General features: G+C 31.8%; 1 protein-coding gene across 2 annotated transcripts; it reads left to right on the top strand.

Annotated features, from left to right (window-relative positions):
- Positions 1–9392: 9392 nt before the first annotated feature.
- On the top strand, positions 9393–21903 carry LOC143074389 (uncharacterized). 2 transcript variants are annotated; one of them, XM_076249871.1, is made up of 9 exons: positions 9393–9435; positions 13276–13376; positions 13821–13982; positions 14913–15038; positions 17103–17222; positions 19114–19239; positions 19763–19888; positions 20630–20752; positions 21510–21903. In XM_076249871.1, exons 2-9 carry the CDS (start codon positions 13283–13285, stop codon positions 21596–21598), a joined length of 966 nt encoding a protein of 321 aa, XP_076105986.1. In that variant the 5' UTR covers positions 9393–9435; positions 13276–13282; the 3' UTR covers positions 21599–21903. The 2 variants fall into 2 exon arrangements, with proteins under 2 accessions (XP_076105986.1, XP_076105985.1); XM_076249870.1 differs by lacking the exon at positions 9393–9435 and adding an exon at positions 11820–11895 and having other exon boundaries at positions 21510–21902.
- The last annotated feature ends 997 nt before the right edge of the window (positions 21904–22900 follow it).

Below are 22900 nucleotides of genomic sequence, written 5' to 3'. Positions count from 1 at the left end.
AGTTTTCGCTCCTTGAGAGGTTGCCTTATTATTATTGCTGATTATCTAACCATACATGGGGCAAGGTTGTTTATTTTAAAAGACCCATATTTAAAGTTATGCCAAAGTTCTAGTTTTTTACTAACATATTTTTTGTCTATCTGATGGACAATTTCTTTGTAGAACATGCAGGTGATACGGCAATGTACCATTGTGTGTACATAATTTTGTGAACTTTATGTATCTAAATTATGAAATCGTGTAGAAATATATTAATGAACTGGATTTTGTAACACTTACTCTAAAGTATCATGTCTTAACGTATCAAGTAGTCGTGTTGCAGTGCCCAAATTCTAGAAAAAATACAAAATTTGTAAAATGCATTGGTTACCAAATATGTTAATAAGTCCTGTTGAAAGTTACAGACACATAGCACAGACCTGTTGATTTCATACAATTTATCAAGTTATCTATCTAGTATATCCTAGTTATATGTCCGACAAGTATATTTTCAAACGTATACTAACATCAAAATCATAGTCTAAAAGAATTCACTGCATTTACTTTTCTTTTACAGTACATTTCATACCCCACCCTTGTTTCATTTTTTTAAGTACTTGAAAACAAGACTTAAATTAATGTCATATTACTCTATGTGCATATTTTCTGACATGAAATACCTAGAACCTGTATGAAACTATTCTGATATTATGTTGAAATCATTCCAGAATACTATAAATGTAAAGTTTAGTAGTTAATCATTACAAAATTAAAGATTATGTAAAGTGTCTAATCCTGCCTTTGTCTCCAGTCCACATGTTACTGTTTGCCTATTTATCTTTGAGAGTTCACAATTTCTACCTCAAAATGGTCAGTGAAAAATTCTTGTCATACTTATATGATCTCTTACTATATATCTAACATAATTTGGCTAATATATTACTAGAAGTGTTTAAATAAAGCCATATTTGCAAACAAATGTATGTATAAAGTTAACAGTTTGTTATATGAATCTACTAAACGTTTTTAGAACTGACTACCGGAATCTGATTTTGCATAAATTATAAGCACAGATGTTGTTTTTTATACAGAAGAACTTAAGAATAATAAAATCATAACCCTTACAGACTAAATTATTTTATATGACCCAGGGGTTTTGGGATTTTTCTCAGTTTTTTGCTCCTGAGGCCTCAAATATGCAAAATAATTTTGTTGTACATGAATATGGATTATTTATTACATTGCCAGGATAGAATAGACTATTGTTGGCTGTTTTGTATCTTTAACTTGTATAAAAAAGAAGATGTGGTATGATTGCCAATGAGACAACTCTCCACAAGAGACTAAAATGACACAGTAAGTAACAACTGTAGGTCACCGTACGCGTTCAACAATGAGCAAAGTCCATACCGCATAGTCAGCTATAAAAGGCCCCAAAATGGCAATGTAAAACAGTTCAAACGAGAAAACTAACGTATCTTTTTATGCCACGGTAACAAGACACCTCAGTCAAGTGTAACAGCTTACGTTTGGGGTTTCGACACAACGAAAACACCCCAACAACAATATTCATCAGGAATCTTTGAGTTTCAATGACTGCAAAGAGTAAATATAAGCACTGCTTAACAATTTGAATTAAAAATGAGCATATATTATGAATGTACTTTGCATACAGGGCTTTAGGTAACTTATGCATATTAAAGAGGGACGAAAGATACCAGAGGGACATTCAAAATCATAAATCGAAAATAAACTGACAACACCATGGCTAAAAATGAAAAGGACAAACAGACAAACAATAGTACATATGACATAACATAGAAAACTAAAGAATAAACAACACGAACCCCACCAGCAACTAGGGGTGATCTCAGGTGCTCCGGAAGGGTGAGCAGATCCTGCTCCACATGTGGCACCCATCGTGTGCTTATGAGATAACAAATCCGGTAAATAGTCTAATTCGGGAGGTCGCATTTATGAAAGGGAAGGAGTTTGTAATTACGACGTAAGGAACATATCCGATATCATTTGTGAAACGGTTATTCCATAACGGTCAACCATCTCGTGATGGCGTCCGTAAAATTTTGTAAACTGTGCATTTATACTGAGTCATCATAGTAGAGGCCAAGGATTTCTCAATCTTCATGAAATATTAATATAACTTTGTATTTGAGTTTATTTAATAAGATATGGCGAAATTATAAATGTTCTTATTTTTCACTCACTATAGGTTCCATTTCTGTAAAATATAGACAGTGCGATTTCCCATAGGATTACCTTTAACTTTTAAATCTGAACCCAGTTTTCTATGAAGTTTCGAAAAAAAATATATCCAAGAATTGAAAGTTCATATGCATTACAATTTTTTTTCAAAGGGCACCTCGAATATTGGGCTGTGTGTCGTATTTTCAAAATTTATATGTGTGTGTTACATTTTAATGTTGTGCCGTTGTTCTCCTCTAATAGCATTAAACTACGACAGGTTGGTTTTGTCAATTCAGAGTTAATATACCATTTTCATTGTTATCGTGGATATCAAAATGCAATTGTTGTAATTGTATCTTATTACTGAAATCTTTGAAATTTGTAATACTTTGTATCTGTTTATACCACAAAATTCCAAGATAAAAAATGCATGTACATATTTTAAAACATAAATTTAATTCGTATTCGGTATAAAACTGGAGATAGAGAAATATATGTAGGCCTTTAAGGGTACGTTTAATATCAAAATACTACCTTAGACCGCTTAAAACGATAGTGAGACTTTCCTTGCAACTAAACATTGATAAGTTTGGTAAGGCTTAAATAAGAATTAGATCAAAAGACATCTCGACAATTTGCTGGAAAGATTTGCTGATAAAGTCGAACGTTTAATTTTTTCAAAATTCTTATGGACTCCACTTTTTGAATTTATCTTGGAGTTTGGTATTTTGTTTAATCTTTTGTAAAATACACTTCTAAATAGTGTACTATAGTTTTACTGTGCCAAAAAATAAGGATCAGAAGTTAATCACGGATTTGTCATCTTCCTTGTTTTTTGTAGCCGTCGGAATCATAAGAATAGTCATGCTTGAGTTTCAAACTTTGTCGGTACTTTTGTAAGTTAATGCGATCGATATGATTAACACTAGATTTTATACTGTTTTATATTCGACTTATAACAAAGTGGCTAACAATAGGCATTACTACGATGTGATCAAATATTTCAGCTCTATAGTTCCTTGAAGGATCAATATGATTAGAATATCTTCGTTGTTTCAATAACCTATATGTTTAATGTTCTAAATACTACCAATTTTCCTATTTCAGGCATAGATTACCTTAACTATATTTGGTACAACTTTTGGGAATTTTTGTTCCTCAATGCTTCGATTTGTTTTGTTTGGCTTTCACATTATTTTGATCTGAACGTCACTGATGAGTCTTATGTAGACAAAACGCGCATCTCGCGTATCGAATTACAAGCCTGGTACCTTTGATAACTATTATAAGTTGTAAACCAAAATGTGTTCCCGGTATTGGAATCTGCGACGGTTGAATCGCCATGCAACATTGTCAAACCTATCTGTAACTGTTGATTTTCTGAGAGTTAAGTATCCCAAGCTTAAGCTGTAATTGACAAAACTTTAAGGAATAACAGTTCATCAATGCTTTTCAAATTTTACTGTATTTTTTAATATATGGTCTTTTTAACAATTTTTGATTCGAGCATCATTGATGAGTCTTTTGTAGACGAAATGCGCCTCTTTTTTCAAAATATCAATTGTGGTTACTATGATGAATTTTCTTTCACTGTACAACATGTCTATATAATTGAACCAGAAAACGAAATTGTGCAAATATCATGGTTGCAGTAGCAATGGATTTGAGCGGTTCAATGAGATACTAAACCTGCCAAAAACAGAATCACTAGAAATTTTTAATATCCATTTTGCAAATATTACTGTCAAATTGACATTGTTTAGTTAATTATGATATTTTCCGGTTCTATGTTTTTCAAGTCGGTTTTTTTTAAGTTTGAAAGCTATGTTTGCCTTTATAAATGCTTACTTAAAACTAAGAAATGTCTACTTGGAATTCAGAAATGTCATTTTGGGATCGAGAAATGTCATTTTGTAATGGAGAAATGTCAACTTGGAATTCATAAATGTAATCTTGAAATTGAGACAATAATGTCAACTTGGAATTGAGAAATATCAGCTTGGAACTGAGATATATACGGACTTGAAATTGAGAAATGTCATCATGGAATTGAAAAATGATAACTTGAAATTGATAAATTTCAGATTGAAACTGAGGTATACCAACTTGGAAGTGAGTTATGTTAAAATTAAAATAAGAAATTAAATTTGAATTGATAAATTATAGATAACAAAATGTATTTACCGGTCCTTTTTCAAATATACATTCTTAAATTGATGTACCTGTTTTTTTAGTTTTATTTAAATATTCCAAAAAGACATATACAAATGATAGAAGCAGAAATTACATAAGACACGAGTTTGACTTCAATACAAACCACAAAGGAGAATTAAACATTATGAACTTATCATTTTAAGAAGGTAACAAAGATTTTTTCGACAAATAATTCATACACAACAACACCACTCTGTTGTTTAAGAGTGAATACTAAGGATGAACTATTACGAAATCCAGCTCACAAGTGTATATATTAACGGTTTAAAAATCTAGACAAAGACGTGTATATTTATTCAATATCCTAAGGTAAGATTGCTTTTTCCATGTTTATTAAGTTATTAAATGTGTTGCTGTTGCCTCTTTAAATCTGTCATTATTTGATAAATTTTAGTTATGTACAATGTACAGTATCATTCCTTCATAACCACTGATAACTATAGTAACATCTTTCAATCTTTTCTAAGTCAGTGCTTAAAACAAAAACAAGAATTTTTATCATTTTCAATGTTTAAAAAATATAAACACGCCCTGATTACAAATTTTTTCTTAAAAATTTTATGCCATGTTGATAAGAACTTCAACAGTTTTGGGTATTGTTAGTTCTTGTCTCGCTGACGTTGTGGATTTGTTTTTAATTTTATTTTCCTTCATCGATTTACCAGATTTGAACATCGTCAATGACTGCATATTGTTACGGTATGAGGCTTATAGTACCTTATTGCGATTCAATTGAGTTTTATATATTTTGCGTTGTTGATATTTCCTATTTGTCAATCAAAGTAAATTCATTTCGTCTTTATATCTACAATAAACACCATTGTCATAGCTAACCTATACACATTCCTTTTTGGCTTTATTCTGTTTTCAACGTATCATATATTATTGTCAGTATAAGTGATATTATATTTTTCGGAAAACTTATTTAATGAAAATGTTAAAATTCTGAATGGCAGTCTTTATTTTAGAACAACCATGACGCTAACGGTAGTGATCGTCACTGGTCTTGTGCTAGTAAATTTCATTTCCGATGCCTATGGATGTAGATGTGATATTGTTTTGGATCAACAATTATGTGGAAATATATTCGGTAAGAGTTATATACATATGTAGATATTCAAGAGATTTCGATTTTATTAATTTCTCATTTTTAACATACTGTGGATATCTATAACTCGTCTTGATAATTGTCCTACAGCAAAGCAAGATAATGTCAAATGTATGACTCAAATATTATCAAATCAAGGTTTTATTTTCATTTCATAACAAAACAGAAAAATAAAATCAAATGAATTCGGCTTTCTTGTCTACGTATAAGTCTTGCAGATGCAAAATATTTTTAACGTTTGAATCCTATAATATAAATATATTTTATCCATTTTTTTTATAAAAGTTATTTTTTTCTTACTTAATAATTATCTTTTACTTGCATGAGAATGACACTTATAGCAACTTTTATTTTTATTCTACCTGACATAGGTATCAGCTACGAGGTATATATATAGAATTATATATCAATCAATTGTTTTATATACAAGTCACATTACCTAAAGATCTGTGAAAGCAGTGAAAGTACTAGTAAAAGTGATGAATTGAAACAGTTATTATCTTTTAATTTTTTTCTTATATATATACAACTCGTCTAAACATCAACCCAACAATGTTAGATCTGTAAATTTGATTTCGCAAATGTTTTGTTCTTCCCTCGCCGGAATTCGAACCCATGCTACTGAGATATCGTGACACCAAATCGCCTGCACTGTAGCCGTCCCGCTAGACCACACGACCACCTGGGCTTCATCAAAATGAACGTTTCGGTGGCCGGGTGTTACCTTTCCACGTAAATTTTAATCTAGCGTCGTACTACAGTACATGATATATAAGGCATGGAGATGTTATTTTTTACAGACCAGCTAAATTATTTATAGTAAAGGATCCTACAAAGTAATGTAAGATACAGTGACAGTTAATAATTATATTTATAAGTACGTCTGAGCCAGTGACAACTCTACAACAGATTTATCCATCGGATCACCAGCAGTGATGGTGATACATGGCTGTGTACATTATGTATATACAACTCGTCTAAATATCTACCCAACCAGGTTAGCTCTGTAAATTTGCTTTCGCAATTTTTTTGTTCTTCCCTCACCTGGATTCGAACCCATGCTACTGAGATATCGTGACACCAAATCGCCTGCACTGTAGCCGTCCTGCTAGACCACACGACCTCCTAGGATTCATCAAAATGAACCTTTCGGTGGCCGGGTGTTACCTTTCCACGTACATTTTAATCTAGCGTCGTACTACAGTACATGATATATAAGGCATGGAGATGTTATTTTTTACAGATCAGCTAAATTATCTATAGTAAAGGATCCTACAAATTAATGTAAGATACAGTCACAGAAAATAATTCCATACTGCATATATGATGTCATATAATGCGATAAACGGAGAAAGGTAAGGTTTACGGGCAACGGAATCGTCATGTTTGTTCCTTCGGTCAATTTAGAATACGAAAGGTTTGTATTTGAATTTTGCAATGTTATAGCATCTGTTGGTTGAACTTCACAGCCGTTGCTATATATTTCGTTTCTGAATTAATCACTTTGAAGAGCTTCAATATTGCAGTACTTCATATCGTTAAAATTGATGGCATTATAAGATAAGTCAATGAATTTCAAGTAAGTTATCTTCTTTTCGAAAACTATAAGCTCTATCAAACTATGTCCATATGCTATAGAAAACCGGTTCCCTGAAAACACAAGATACTCTAAGCAGTGAGGATATTTAAACGCGAGTAAAGAATTTTGTTCATATCCAACAATATTACCTTCTGCTAAGACTAACGTATGCACAAAAATTTCTTTCAAATATTTCACCATATCACAGGTAATAAATTAAGTTATTGAAGTCATTTCCCTTCCAGTAAACGGGAATAAAATGTTCAATGCATCTGCTAGTTTGATGTTGACTTCAATCATATTTAACTTCATAAGTGTGGGGAAAGGTTTTAAGAACCCAAATTATACAACGGGTATAAACGTGCTACACCCGCAAATGTGTAGCGCTTTAATAGTACTTGGTAAATTGATCAACGTATCATTTGACATTTTTTGTAAATAACATTTTTCAAATTTTAGTGTATGAAGGTTGAGCAGCTGTTCAAATCTGCTTGAGTTGAAAACGGGTTTTTGGGCAAGATCCATATATAACTGTTTTAGTTCAAGTAAATCACCAAAAAAGGGATACTCTATTGTTGGTTTTCTGATCAATTTGTGCATATTTTATCTGTTGTCTAAATGAGTTAGAGATGATAAAGGTTTAAATGCACTTTTAAAAATTATGGATGATATATTAAATTGATAAATTCTCATTGAAAGCCACCTATGTTTGGTTAGACCATAAAACGTTTCTGTTTCAATAATCCCCAAATCAATATTATCGATCTTTAATATCTCAAAAATCCAAACCGTTCAAATGCCTTGCTTCCGAGGAATAATATATTGTTATAACTGAGATCAAGCTCTGATATGTTCAGTGGCAAATGTTTTTGTATATCATATTATCCCATCCTTGTGCAGTCGGCCACAATTTTCTTCTTTATTTCTTTTATAGGACATGTTTGGACGGTCCCATATCACAACACAACATGAGCAAATATAATATCAGCATATCAAAATTCCTCATGACGTGAGCGGGTTTTCTATTGTGTGTAATATTAATGTTTGAAACGTAGAAAAAGATAGCAGCTTATCCAAGATCTGTTAAAATAAGAATAGTACAATACAGTTGAATATCAAGAACTGGGTTTGATTTGTTTTATGATTGTAAAGGTTGCTTCTAAATCGCTAAACAAAGCAACTAATAAAAATATGAAAAAAAAACCGCGTGGCTTACGAGACATTAAATATTATAGTTATGAAGACGAAGTCTTCATTAAATGTAAACAATCCAATTAAAAGAGACAGCAGCATAACAATCAATACACAAATAAAGCCAACACAATTGTGCTTGCGCATTACCCTGTCGCTGTTCCGTTGATCCCCACTGCCATGTTGTGAATCAAATTATTTTTCACAATTGTTTATCTGATAACCAAAAAGAATAATGTCAACATTACAAACGAAAGAGGAATTCGTAATACGGAATTAATAAATTGTTGATAGCGAATATATCATGTGAACATAGTGATATGTTTTTTTAATTACAATAGAAATAAAAACTGGGAATAGAAATTGTAATTAATGGGAATATGTCAAGAAGACATAAGGCCACAGTGGGTCTTCAACACAGCGACATATCTATGCACCTGTCCTGAGGCAGGAGCCTGTTGTCCAGTAGTTGTCGTTTGTTCGTATGGTTCAAAGATATTTCTTGGTTTGTATACAGATTTTGTCGTTGGTTTTCCTGTTTGAAATGTTTTACACTGTAGTCGCCGTCAGCTGAAATTCGTAGCGGTTATAGGTAAAAATAATCTACACTATCAACCATGTTCACTCATGGTTTAGTTTTTAACATTCCATTCATAAATCGCCAAAAGAAAAACCACTACTGACCTACCTTTTAAGTGATCACACTCTAATAATCCTGACCTTCACATTTTCCAAGACAATTTTCAATGGTGGAATCAGCCATTGTTTTTACCGAAAGTGTTTCCATGGAGTTCAAGTTCAGAAAATTTGCATAAAGACCGGAAAACTTTATCACACCAATGACAAGAATATTACAGGAAACTCCGAAAGTGACATGTAAAAAAAGAATCCTCATAGAAACAAAGATGACGGAATTACAATGGAAAACATTCTGGAAAATGTGAAGGACAGGGTTGTGAACAATTTGAAGTTATCTTTCAATTTTCTGTGAAACAGATTATTCATAATGGTAAACCAACTGTGATGGCGTCCGTAAATTAACGAAGGGATGTATTAAATTTACTACTTGAAATGCTTGGTTTGTTACCTTCCTCATGAGCATTAACCTTCTATCAAGAAAATCATTAGAAAACATTCTGGATATTGTATCGACTCGGAGGTATGTATTCCATTGACAGGCACTGCTAGAATGTTGCTACTTATAAATTCAAAAACCACAATTGCGAAGCTGAAATCGTTTCTTTTTGTCGTACAGTTTTGTTCCCAATCAACTTATATTGTCAGTCTCTAGATGAACGTTACATTAAGAGTAAGACTTAAATGTATTAATTGTATTCGTTAACACAAGTTCGAAGGGACAGACGTGTTTACACAGTCACCAAACTCAAACAATTGGCTACTAGAAAGATTAAAAAGTATAATTTCTTTATTAAAATATAAATCACTTTAAAAAGAACAGCTGTTATCTCAAACATACCAAACGACAGAGAGGTCCCAGTTGTTAGGTTTTTTTTAGGGGGGGGGTGTGGTAAATAAATATTTACCTTTATAGCTATATCAACATTGTTAGTTTCATTTGCTTTATGAACTTAGTTCATGCAATTCAATTTTTGATACCACCATTAGATTATTTCGTATAATTTATTATAATAAGATTTAACTTCATGAATTAACATGTTTTTTTAGGATGTGTGAATCAGCAACGAAATAAACAATGTCTATAAATATGAAACTGAATTTGTGAGGAAGTCACGAATTGTTTATTTCAACAACATTATTATCTGTTACAAATAATTGATTTTAACAGATTATATTTTTTTTAAACTTTTCATGCAAATTGAAGGTCGTATGATTTGATAGTCATACCTGAATACCACCAATGGTTTAAAAGTTATAATAGCTCAAAGTTATAATTTTTTTTAACAAACTGTCAACAGATCTCAACATTTCCCCTACTCAAGACTTCTATTTATATATGATCGAACCTAGTTTTTAAGGTCACATTTGATAATTATCAAAAATCTCCTAGGTGTATACAACTTACGGTTTCTGAGTTTAAAAGGCAACAGATATCGGTTAATTTTCAAAAGCATAACACTAATAAGGATTCGATTTTTGAATGTGCTATGTCTCAAAGGGGCACTTGCTACGAGATATATAACAAAAATTGAAACATGATTCCGTTTTGTTTAATCAAATATAGAAGTGAAATAGTGAAATAATAATTTGCTTTTAGCAGCCAATACAGTTCAGTTTTGTCAAAATATGTTTCGAAACATCGATGATGAATTATTCACTTGCAGGTGAATAATTCAACCTCATTGGATTTGTATTCATGTGAACTTTAACCCTTAGCAAATGATGGATCGCATAAATTGTGCGTATTCTGTTAGAAAAAAGGAAAGAATGTCAACATTGATAAAATGAAACACAGGTACATCATTTGATTGACTTACTCGATCAACAACAACTTATATCTATACAAGTAAAAACGATTATTAAAATATATTTTCAACCTATAGTATGAAATTAAAAAGCCCTACAAACATCTATGAGATCTCTTTCTATTTATATATATGTTTTATTACTTATATGACCATCGTATTCGGAGAACAACTCGAAAGTTAATTATATTGTGTCTAGACTAAAAAACGCACGAAACGCTGAGACATATTATCGACTACGTCTATTGTGTATTGTTTGTTTGTGACTTTCTATAATTTGAATAAAAGTTTTCATATTATGGTAAAAATCAAATATAAGAATTTGAGTCATTTCGGCGACTATGAATTTGACAACTAGTGCCCCTTTTATGTAACAACGTACCTTTATAAAGTCCTAAAAAAAACCTCTTTTCTGTTTGGTGTGCCTATTACGGTTACTGTGTTTCCATTAACGGGGATTTTAGGTTTCGGATTGATAACTTCGTAGTGACATCGGAAGACTCTCATTTCGCGAACTCTCATACCTGAAAATAACACTATCAATTTCGTTCGTCCGGAGAGCTTTTCTTCATCAATAATTAATCATCTTTAATACCTGAAGGACTATATGGCCAAAAGTTCCCTAACAAAATAGCCAAATTTATCTGAGGTCAACTTAGGTATTTAGAACCTAAGTTTCTCCTTAACTTTTTAATATATTAACGGAAACAGTTTCTAATAAATGAATTCACTACCGGATCCGGAGCACTGACAACTGAGTTGGATGATACGAACAAGTACTACCAAAGTGTTTCCAAAAAGACAATGCACGACATTTCCTATAGAAGCAGAAATGGAATAGAATATTTAGAAACTGTGATGTCAATCGAAAATGCATTCTCAATTCTGTTTGACAAGCACAAACCAAACCCTGAATCATATAAATGACCTTTATGCATTGCCTGTAAATGTCTAAAATAAATTTTGCATTTAAATTTTTTATCAGCCTAATAATTTCCGTTATACACCGTTTTATTCTAATAAGTATATAAAGAGATGTAATTTTTTATGATTTGGATATAACAAGTTTTAGATTTTATTGATATATGGCAACATTAATTTGACATTTACCGTCAAAAAGTTATACATACGAACTTAGTTGAAAACTTGTTTTGTAATATTTTAATACACAGATGGTAAGTTAATACAATTTTGTAAATTGTTTGTTTAAAAAAACATTGCTAACGTTATGGCTATTGACAATTCTTTAGTGTGTTCTTAAAACGCTTGCTTTAACTGCACAGTGATGGTCATCACTAAAAACAAAAACAAAAAAACTTTAATTTTCATTCAGTAAATGATCATATTTTTTCAAGACTTTTCAAAGATTTTTATCTAATCTAATCTAATTGACAAAATAACGTCAGATATAAGGTTTTCATATACTTTTAAAACTCGATAATTTAGCAAATAAATGTTCCTAAACTCAGAATTATTTTTCCAAGAGTCCTTCTATACATAAGTGTTAACGTTTTCAGAAATGGCACACGAACTAGTATGTGAAAATTGACACGTCCATCGATATGCTCTGACTTTTCTTTATTCTGTTTACTGATGACCCATAATCAAAGTTTCAATTGGTTTAATGTTCTAGTTTCTGCTAGTATAATTATTTTTATATTAGCTATCTTGTTTTGAAAATGAACACTGGTACATGTTGAACAAATTCAAAATATCTTTATTCTACATTCACTAACTAAAGGTTTTTTTCAAACATGCCTTTTAAAAAATTATCTAAAAATTAATAAAATGAGAACAAGTTTATCGCATTGACCTTGGGATTATATCCTATATGTTTACCAATTAAATTAGTCAAACAAAAAAGAGAAAAGATTTCAGAGGGAAATTCTAAACGGAAAGTTCCAATTCTTCTACATAAGACTCATCAGTGACGCTCAGATCAAAATAGTTAAAAAGCCAAACAAATACAAAGTTGAAGAGCATTGAGGACCCAAAATTCCAAAAAGTTGTGCCAAATACGGCTAAGGTAATCTACTCCTGGGGTAAGAAAATCCTTAGTTTTTCGAATAATTCAAAGTTTTGTAAACAGAAAATTTATAAAAATGACCATATAATTGATATTCATGTCAACACCGAAGTGTTGACTAATGGGCTGGTGATACCCTCGGGGACGAAACGTCCACCAGCAGTGGCATCCACCCAGTGGTGTAAATAGTTATCAAAAGTACCAGGATTATAATTTTATACGCCAGACGCGCGTTTCGTCTACATAAGACTCATCAGTGACGCTCAGATCAAAATAGTTAAAAAGCCAAACAAATACAAAGTTGAAGAGCATTGAGGACCCAAAATTCCAAAAAGTTGTGCCAAATACGGCTAAGGTAATCTACTCCTGGGGTAAGAAAATCCTTAGTTTTTCGAATAATTCAAAGTTTTGTAAACAGAAAATTTATAAAAATGACCATATAATTGATATTCATGTCAACACCGAAGTGTTGACTACTGGGCTGGTGATAAAACTGAACATATGCAATCCCTTTTGAATTTTGTTTTAGCTAAAGAATGATCCTCATGTATGTAAATGTGGTCTTAGCAATAGTGTGTTTAACAGTTGTCTCAGTAGTTACAGTTGTACACGGAACAAGGTCCATGAAAGGTAACAAATGTGATATGTTCATTGTTCAATTGATATCCATGTGATTAAGACAGACTGCAGAAATCGATATTAACATTGTTACCAAATTGACGTGAGGTAAGCAGAGTGCGATGAAAAATTCTAGTTTCTTTAGTCGCTCTTTTAACTTAAAATTCAACAATACTGTATTAGTATATTATTGTAAAATTTAGATATATTTAATCCATCATGTTCATACACGGGTTTCTTTCATGTTTTAGTATATGTGAATGTGCTAATGTTCCCTCTTATCTATCTGTTTATAAACGTGTACGAATGAGACGTTATTAACCATTGATGTTTTAGCATTCAACTCAATATATTAGGTATTATACTAAATGAAATATCTTGTCTTGTATAAATGAAATATCTTGTCTTGTATAAATGAAATGAATGCTTTCTAGTGGTTTATACATTTAACTACAGATTGCCACCTAAGGTTATCAGACGACATTGTTACTTCCTGTGATCTATGTTTGCCGTGTTCTGATGGTTCGGGTATTCGAGGTTACATTTGCCGTACATCATTTTGTGACGGAAAGGAAGATTGCAACAATGGTGGAGATGAATTCGGATTATTATGTCAAAGTAGGTACACAAGAAGGAACTTTCCAAATGTTAGAACACATATACCATATATTTAGGTTGAAACCTTCCACTTTTACATCTTGTCATTGTGTTATTATTCTGTGATAATTCTTTAATTCTTGCCTTTCATTTTTTGCTAAATGTGCTTTGTCTGTATGCCTTTTTATGTTTCTTTGATACATATGACGTGGCTCTGTACTTATACATCCCTTTATTGTGCTATTGTTAAACATTTTTGTATTCTTGTCTTTCATGTTTGCCAATGTACTTTGTCTATAAGCCTAAGTTATGTTTCTTTGATACATATATGACGTGGTTCTGTAACATTCCGTCTTTGTGTTTATGCTATGTTAAATTTGTGTATTATTGTCTTTTATTTTTGATAATATGCTTTGTAGATATACCTTTTTGAGCTTCTTTGTTACATATTTGTTTGTTTTAAAAGTGATTAAGATTATAATACATAGTCGACTGCAATATCCCTATTTTTGACATTGTTATGTACTAGTATTGTGTCTGTACGGTTTTGTTCACAACGTTGTCAATATAATGGAATTTGATGCGAGTGAGAGGTTTAGCTAGTTTTTAAACCAGGTTTAATCGACAACTTTCTATTTAAGAAAATGCCTGTACCAAGCCAGGAACATGATAGTTGTTATCGCTTCCTTTGATGTGTTTGAGCTTTTGAGTTTGTCAGTTGATTAGGGAGCTACGTATTTTCTTGATTTTACTTGTTGATTATATCAGGTTTTATTGACTTTCCCCTTTTGTGAATTTACCTTGGAGTTTGGTACTGTTTTTTTAAAAAAGTAATATCAAATATAAAAAATAAGAACATCCATTACCAATATTCTAATTTTATTTAAGCCTATTCAATGTTGTATAAAAGAAACAACATCAATGATCAAATAAAATAATGTATCTTAATAGTGGAACATTGTGCAAATACCCAATGGCGATGTAGCGATGACAAGCAATGTATCCATTCATCTGCACGGTGTGATGGAAGAACAAATTGTATAGACGGGTCGGATGAGGATCCTGACGCATGTAGAGGTAAACGAATTTCGTTAAAACAGATAATCGACGCATTTAGATTTAAAAGAGTATTTCACACAATCCATTGTATGATCTCTTTGTCATTTGACAAATCTATGAATTAAGATCAAATAATATATGAAATACAACGCGTACACATTGGCTAGAGGTATAGGGGAGGTTGAGATCTCATAAACATTTTTAACCCCGCCGTAATTTTGCGCCTGTCCCAGGTCAGAAGTATCTGGCCATTCTTAGTCTTGTATGATTTTTTTATTATAGTTTCTTGTGTATAAATCGGAGTTAAGTATGACGTCCATTATCACTGAATTAGTATATATATATATTAAGGAGCCAGCTGAAGGACGCCTCCAGTTGCGGGAGTTTCTCGCTATATAGAAGACTCATTGGTGGCCTTCTGCTGTTGTCTGCTTTATGGTCGGGTTGTTGTCGCTTTGACACATTCCCCATTTCCTTTCTCAATTTTATTACATTAAACATTAAAATATGATGGTTTAGAACCATCAATAAAAAAATACTCATGAAGTAATGAATACAAATTGTACTCACACATATTATTTTTACTGCTCTAACAAAAATGTAATGCTTCCTCAACAAATGTACATATATGCAATGTAATGTAAACTAATGTGTTTTTCTGTATACCTTTGTCCAACTTAGGTGATACCAGAATAAATAATATATATAACAAATACATAAATATAACAAAAGATAAAGAATATAAAAACTAACATTTCTCTTGAATATGCAATTGGTAGATATTTGAATAGCTCTCGAAAAATTAGTGTTTTCTTTTTCATGTTGTGTATATAAAATAGAAGATGTCGTATGATTGCCAATGAGACAACTCTTTCAAAGAGACAAAAATAACACAGAAATTAACAACTATATGTCACCGTACGGCATTTAACAATAAGCAAAGCCCAAACCGCATAGTTAGCATTAAATGGCCCCGAAATGACAATTCTAAACAATTAAACGAGAAAACTAACGGCCAAGTCTATGTACAAAAAATGAACGAAAAACATATGTGCAACATATAAACAAACGACAACCACTGAATTACAGGCTCGTGACTTGGGACATGCACATACATCGACAATGTTAAACATATAAGCGGGATCCCAACCCTCCTCCTTACCTGGGACATTGGTGTAACAGTACAACATAAGAAAGACTGTTTATGTTGGACGAAATAATTATTTTTTCATAAACCCTGCAACATGAAAAAAAACATGGATGGGTGCGTTTTAAATTCATTTGATATTTGGACAGTATAGTTTGTCTTAAAACAATTACAATTTTGCATCACACATCTTTTGTATTCTAGAATAAAGCTTTATATCAAAGATACATTTAATTGTACCATTCTTATAAGATAAAGTGTATCTCTGATATCTCTGAAACAAATCGAATACGAAGGTTAAGGGTATTATATAAAAGGGCGAAAATATCAACTACGGGTGAGGCAATATATGCATTAGAGTATATAAGACTTAGTGTCCCGCAAATTGAAAACTCTAGGCAACAATCTATTGGGCTGTTGATACCTTGATACGAACAAACCAACAATCATAAAAGTCATCAAAGATACCAGTTTTAATATTTTTAAGCTAGACGTATTTTTGAGTATCAACATTGACACAATGTCTCCTAATTACAGAACAGATTATAGACAAGGCATTTTGTATTGGTATAGTGTAGTATAACATGTATCGGGTAAAACAACGCAGAACAGGCGTAACATTCAAACATTGAGTATTAAAAATATTAGGACTTAAAATGAAGGATGACTAAAAGAAGAAGTTAAAACCCTTACAATTTCGTATTCTGCCAATGAACTGACTGTACCTGAAAAACATTTACATTAGAAATATTTGTTTTGATTTCCCTTTTATATTTAAATTGTTTACACAACTTGTCGAGACAAGATCGTTTAGTTTCGCACTTTTATAAAATTATGGTGCAACTATTTTAAAAGGACAGCTGTCGATATACGAGTAGATGATGCTTTAAGATTTTTGTAGTCTTTATTCATAATTTGTTGTTTGTATTTAAAAGCACAACAATGCTCGGAAAGAGAATTGAAATGTGCCAACAAACTGGAATGCTTCCATGAGAATGGACGTTGTGACGGTTACCCTGTTTGTTACGACAATTCAGACGAGGCTAATTGTACAGGTATTGAAAACTATATTTTTGAACAGATACTAATGGCACGATGAATCGTATGCTGATTGATTTTCATTTGTTCTTATATATAAATTAAATGAAGTTCCTTATGATATCTTTTAGAACAAAACGATTAAGCAGCAGGAAGCTACAACCCCTCATCGTTACTTTTTTTAATTGAGGAGCTCAAACTGATAAACGTTATATTTCAATCTATCTAGTTGATCAAAATAGCAACCATTTTGTTCTATTTACTTTTGAATATTCTAACAATTTTGTCTTTCACTTTGAAATAAAACATCCAACAGATAGATATATATATAATGTGGTATTCATGCTAATGTGCAAATGAAACAACCTCCATCCAAGTAACAGACAGAGAAAAGTCTACTTCATATATCACAATAGGACAATGAGATTCGGTCGATATCAAAACTGCAAGTTAAATCATTTCTTTGAAAATGTTACGATCCTCAATGCTCTTCAACTTTGAACTTGTTTGTATTTATAAATATTTTGATTTGAGCGTCACTGATGAGTCTTATGTAGACGAAACGTGCGTCTGGAGTACTAAATTATAATCCTGGTACCTTTGATAACTATTTACGAGCGGCATCACAAATTAGTTGATAGTTTTGAAAAGTTTTATTTATGATGATAATGAATATGTTGCAATCGTCGCAACCGCGATCCCGTTCTCTTTTTCTCAAATGTGATCTACACAAGGGAATTGCAACCACAAGAAGTTGACGTGAATCAAAATAACAAATTTAGTTTCCTTTTTTGTGTGCACAAAACACAAAATAATGTCAACAGTTACACTTCAATATCAACAACCTTAATATAACAATATTAAACAGATCATTTAATATATTTAATTAATAAAAGAGTGTCAAAGTCGTAACTCAACTACTAACCGTGTATTGAAATAAGCCCCGCCTCCCTAATAGCCTAATATGTAATATACACGGTCTCCGATGGTATCCGGTCTAGAAATGTATAGGAGTTAAGATAACGTCCTTAACTTGCGGTATTCTATGAAATATTGAAAATGATTGAAAAGTCGTATTTAAGCATTTATGAATGTATTTTCTACGACATTCATTTCTACGTATACACAGTGTTATGTGTATACCAGGTAAGCATGCCTGTATAAATATCTACAAGGTTAGTTACCTGTTTAATAATGAATCCAAAATGTTCTATTTTAAAAAAGAAAATTATCTAATAATTAATATGTATCAATAAAATAATATCAATGAACAAAACATGTACAACTGCACTTTACGTTCTTTAGTGTACTGTCTTTAGATATCCTTCTTCAAGTACATATAAAACAGATGCAAAATTGTACAGTTACAAACTTTTCCTAGGTCAGGATCAAACTTTTCCTACTAGTAAAATTATGTTCCTTACACGCATTCACACTTGTTCAGTACAGTACAACATTGCAAGGCTTCTTCACGTCCGTAATTTTCCTTATAGACATCAACCCATTTACGAGACTTTAATTAATCTCAAATATCCATGTACCATACCTTTGTCGTATGTCTACTGAGATTTTTTCGAATGACCGTAAGTGAAAATCCAGGCTTGCTTATAAACGACTTTGGAAGTCGTACACTTATTGAACATATGAACTTTTTAACTTGTTTTAATTGGGTATTAGAGTTTCGTTTACCTCCTTACTAAACATGTTATATCGCAATATCTTCTTCCTTTCTACGTTTTATCTCAGTATATACAAATACTTCAAATAAATATTCTACCGAACAGTAACTACTCTTATTTACAAAATCATCACAATAGTATACTCTTATGTCGTATTAACATGTAAACTTATGAATGTCTACTGGCGGAATTATAAACTTCTTTTTCGTATATTTTGTTTATAATATAGAATACATGTGTTCCCAAGGACATTGGAAGTGTTTGAATGGACTGCAGTGTATCTCTGAAAAAAGATTATGTGATGGTTATATCGACTGTAAGGACAAATCAGACGAATCAATACAAGTTTGCAAAGGTAAAGTACAGTATATCTATAGTAATAAAGGGAACAAATTTGGTGGACTTGAAAGAAAACACGTGGGCTCCAAAATGCAGACATGGCTAGTTATGTACAAGTTGTGCTGGCGTTAACTAGACGCTGTAAAAGACCGAAATCAATTATTGTACACAAAAATATCGACAAACTTCAGACATTTAAGACTAAACAAATATTTGGGATATAAAAACTTTGTAGATAAAAGATAGTTGAAACAAATCAACACAACGAAATGTTTCTTTTCAAATAACAATTAACTTTGAGCATTTTAAAAAGTATGTGATGATTAAGTGTGATACTATATTCTAGATTTTTTCATATTTTTTAGCAGCTGATGTAATCAACATTGATATAAATGTACTAAAAACAAACGATAGGATCATCAGTTCTTTTTTGGGTACGCGTTATTTTGTTATTTCTTATAAATTATTATTGTGATTGCTTCTTTTGCTATAATTAATAATATATAAATCATGTTTGCAAAGTTGTATTCCTTTTTCAGATTACACCTGTCCGTCAGGGAAATGGAAATGTAAAGACAATGAAAAGTGCATACATGATGAACTGGTTTGTGATGGTAATAACGACTGTACAGACGAGTCAGAGGAGAATGAGGCTTTTTGCAGAGGTATTTTTATGCCCCATTGATGGGCATTATGTTTTCTGGTCTGTGCGTCCGTTCGTTCGACTGTTCGTTCGTTTGTTCGTCCGTCCGTTCGACTGTTCGTTCCTTCGTTTGTTCATCCGTCCCGCTTCACGTGATTCTTATGAAATGATCTTTCTAATTTTAAGGCCAAATTAGAGATTTTATCCCATTTTCACGGTCCACTGAACATAGAAAAAGATAGTGTATACATTCTTGTTCGTTATATTTCTTGATGCGAATCTTAAGTGTTTTGTCAGATTTTTTTCTTTTTCGATTTCAGAAACGTTTATAAACTAAACGTTTAAGAATGAGTCCTGTTTGTTTTGAAATATCTTAATATGCCGTGTTCTTATCCTTTCTTTCTTTTATCAACCAAATTCTACTATTTTGTTAAACATGTTATCATGGTTGAATATTGTATTCAAACTCAGCGGTAAAGGTTTAGGTGGCAATGGAACAAAATGCGGAGAAACATTCATTATCTGCATTCGATTTATCTAAACACCATAACGTTGGTAGTATTAAAGTAATAACATTTCCTACAAGATAGCCAATTCGAAATAATTCGTTGATTATTCTATGGAAACTGAGTGACTCATGAATTGTGCTTTGGTTGCTTTTTATATAATGTATGTGAATGCTTAAATAAATGAATTGTGCTTTGGTTGATTTTTATATAATGTATGTGAATGCTTAAATAAATGAATTTTATTATTCTGTAAGATTACCAGTGTCTTGGAGACAAGACTAAATGTGCCGATGGATTACAATGTGTTTCACAGACTGCTGCATGTAGGTGTATGGTGCCCGGATGTAAAGACGGCAGTGGATGTGTAGGCTTATCGGGTGAGTAAACAGACTTCATTGCGAATCTTACATAGACGCTAAAAAATAAACTCATCATCGATACCAGGACAAAATTTTGTATATACGCCAGACGCGCGTTTCGTCCACAAAAGACTCATCAGTGACGCTCGAATCAAAAACAGTTAAAAAGGCTAAATAAAGTACGAAGTTGAAGAGCATTGAGAACCAAAATTTCTAAAAGTTTTTCGAAATTGAGCTAAGGTAATCTATGCCTGAGGTATAAAAGCCTTAGTATTTCAAAAATTCTAAATTTTGTAAACAGTTAATTTATAAATAAAATATAACCATATCGAATCGAAATCGATTATTTTACTGAAAAATATCGACAGGCTAGACAATTGTGGCTAAATTAACGTGTGGGGGGGGGGAGGGGGGGGGAGGGGAGTGAGTAGACATTTTAAAAAGCATTTGGCCCTAGATTCTAGATTATTTCATCTAATTCATATATATGTTTTTAAAAAATCGATATCTTATTCACTACTGTATTGTTGTGTGTGCTTTTTTTGAAATATTGTTTTATAATATTCTTTTGTTTTTATATGTTTTGAATCTTCGTTTAATCAGAAATATGTCGTTATTTTTTGGCGTAAACGTACATATATAAAAAAAGTATTATTTAATATTTACGATCGAGTGTGAGCATGGGAAAACAATTTAGTTAATCAGTAATATAAAAGTTGTAAATAACGTATTAACCTTTTAATTGCATATATAGAACACAGTTTTCTTTTAACAGATCCGTGTGTTTATCCAAGTTGCTATATGCCTGTTTCATCGATGCCGGGTGTTGCTGGTCCTCCAGGATTATCTCAATGGTGTCCTTGACTTCAAACTTAAAGAACATACTCACAGAATAACTTGGCATAAATACATATAGCTGTATATATAATTTCATCTTACTTGCAATTTTTAGAATATCATTGATTTAAAGCAAAAATTGAAAACAGTGTTAACTTAATACCAAGTAAGGTCGGATGTTTGTCGCAACTTTTCTATTCCTTTGTAGACGAAACGCGCATCTGGTTTAAATACAAAATATAATCCTGGTATCTATGATGAGTTCATTTCCTATTATGTGTATCATGTTATAAAAAGTAAAATGACAAATATACCCATCTACAAGAAATATTAGGACGGGAAGTCAACAATTAAATGGCAAAATCAAAAGCTAGAAACATATCAAACGAATGAATAACAACTGTCATATTCCTTACGTGGAACATGCATTTTCTTGTGTAGGAAATGGTGGATTTAACCTGATAAATTGAACTGGCACAACTCTAAAATTCCAGTTGAGCCAGTTCATATCGCAAATTACTATTCTTATTGTTGTGCCAGTTCATATCGCAAATTACTATTCTTATTGTTGTGCCAGTTCATATCGCAAATTACAATTTTTATTTTGGCATATATTGGCAGTCTTTGTGTCATGTTTGGAAATTTTAATATTGTACCAGCTTTAGCTGGTTTTTTTTGTATGAATTTAAAGATTGGGATAGTTTTATAATTAGAATAGAGTGACATGATTCATTTCACATCGTGATCATACTGATGAAGGATATCTGTTATCCGAAATCATATTGTTCGTTTTATTGTTATTCTATGGTGATGTTGTACCCTCTTAGACTTGTTATATATTATAGTTTGTAGTGTGCTGTATCAAAATTCTATAAATCATCGCCCCGTAAGAGTTATCGTTGACTATTATTCAGTCAATAAACAAACATTGGCCATTTCACAAAATCAATGACAGGATGTATAAGTACAAGGCCACGTCATTTGTAACAAGGAAACACTACAAGGAATATAGACAAAGCATATAAGCAATAATGAAAAACAAGAATACAAAATTGTCCTAGAACAATACCATAATGATGGGATGTATAAGTACAGAACCACGTCAAATCGATCCTACAAAAAAAGATTTAACAGTAAAAGTAATGGTCATACAGACAGATAAAAGAATACTATAATAGTTATCAAAAGTACCAGGATTATAACTTAGTACGCCAGACGCGCGTTTCGTCTACATAAAGACTCATCAGTGACGCTCAAATCGAAATATTGATAAAGCCAAACATGTACAAAGTTGAAGAGCATTGAGGATCCAAAATTCCAAAAAGTTGT

The sequence above is a fragment of the Mytilus galloprovincialis genome, chromosome 5 (genome assembly GCF_965363235.1).
Source record: "Mytilus galloprovincialis chromosome 5, xbMytGall1.hap1.1, whole genome shotgun sequence".
Lineage (NCBI taxonomy): Eukaryota > Metazoa > Mollusca > Bivalvia > Mytilida > Mytilidae > Mytilus > Mytilus galloprovincialis.
The sequence above is the reverse complement of the archived record's forward strand: the minus strand, read 5'-3'. Positions and strand labels throughout refer to the sequence as shown.

Bases quoted from the DNA above. Each gene is read 5' to 3' on its own strand.
- LOC143074389 (XM_076249871.1), top strand. From the start codon at position 13,283: ATGATCCTCATGTATGTAAATGTGGTCTTAGCAATAGTGTGTTTAACA. The intron at 13,983-14,912 runs GTAGGTACACAA...GTATCTTAATAG, and splicing joins ATTCGGATTATTATGTCAAA to TGGAACATTGTGCAAATACC. The intron at 17,223-19,113 runs GTATTGAAAACT...TTTATAATATAG, and splicing joins AGACGAGGCTAATTGTACAG to AATACATGTGTTCCCAAGGA.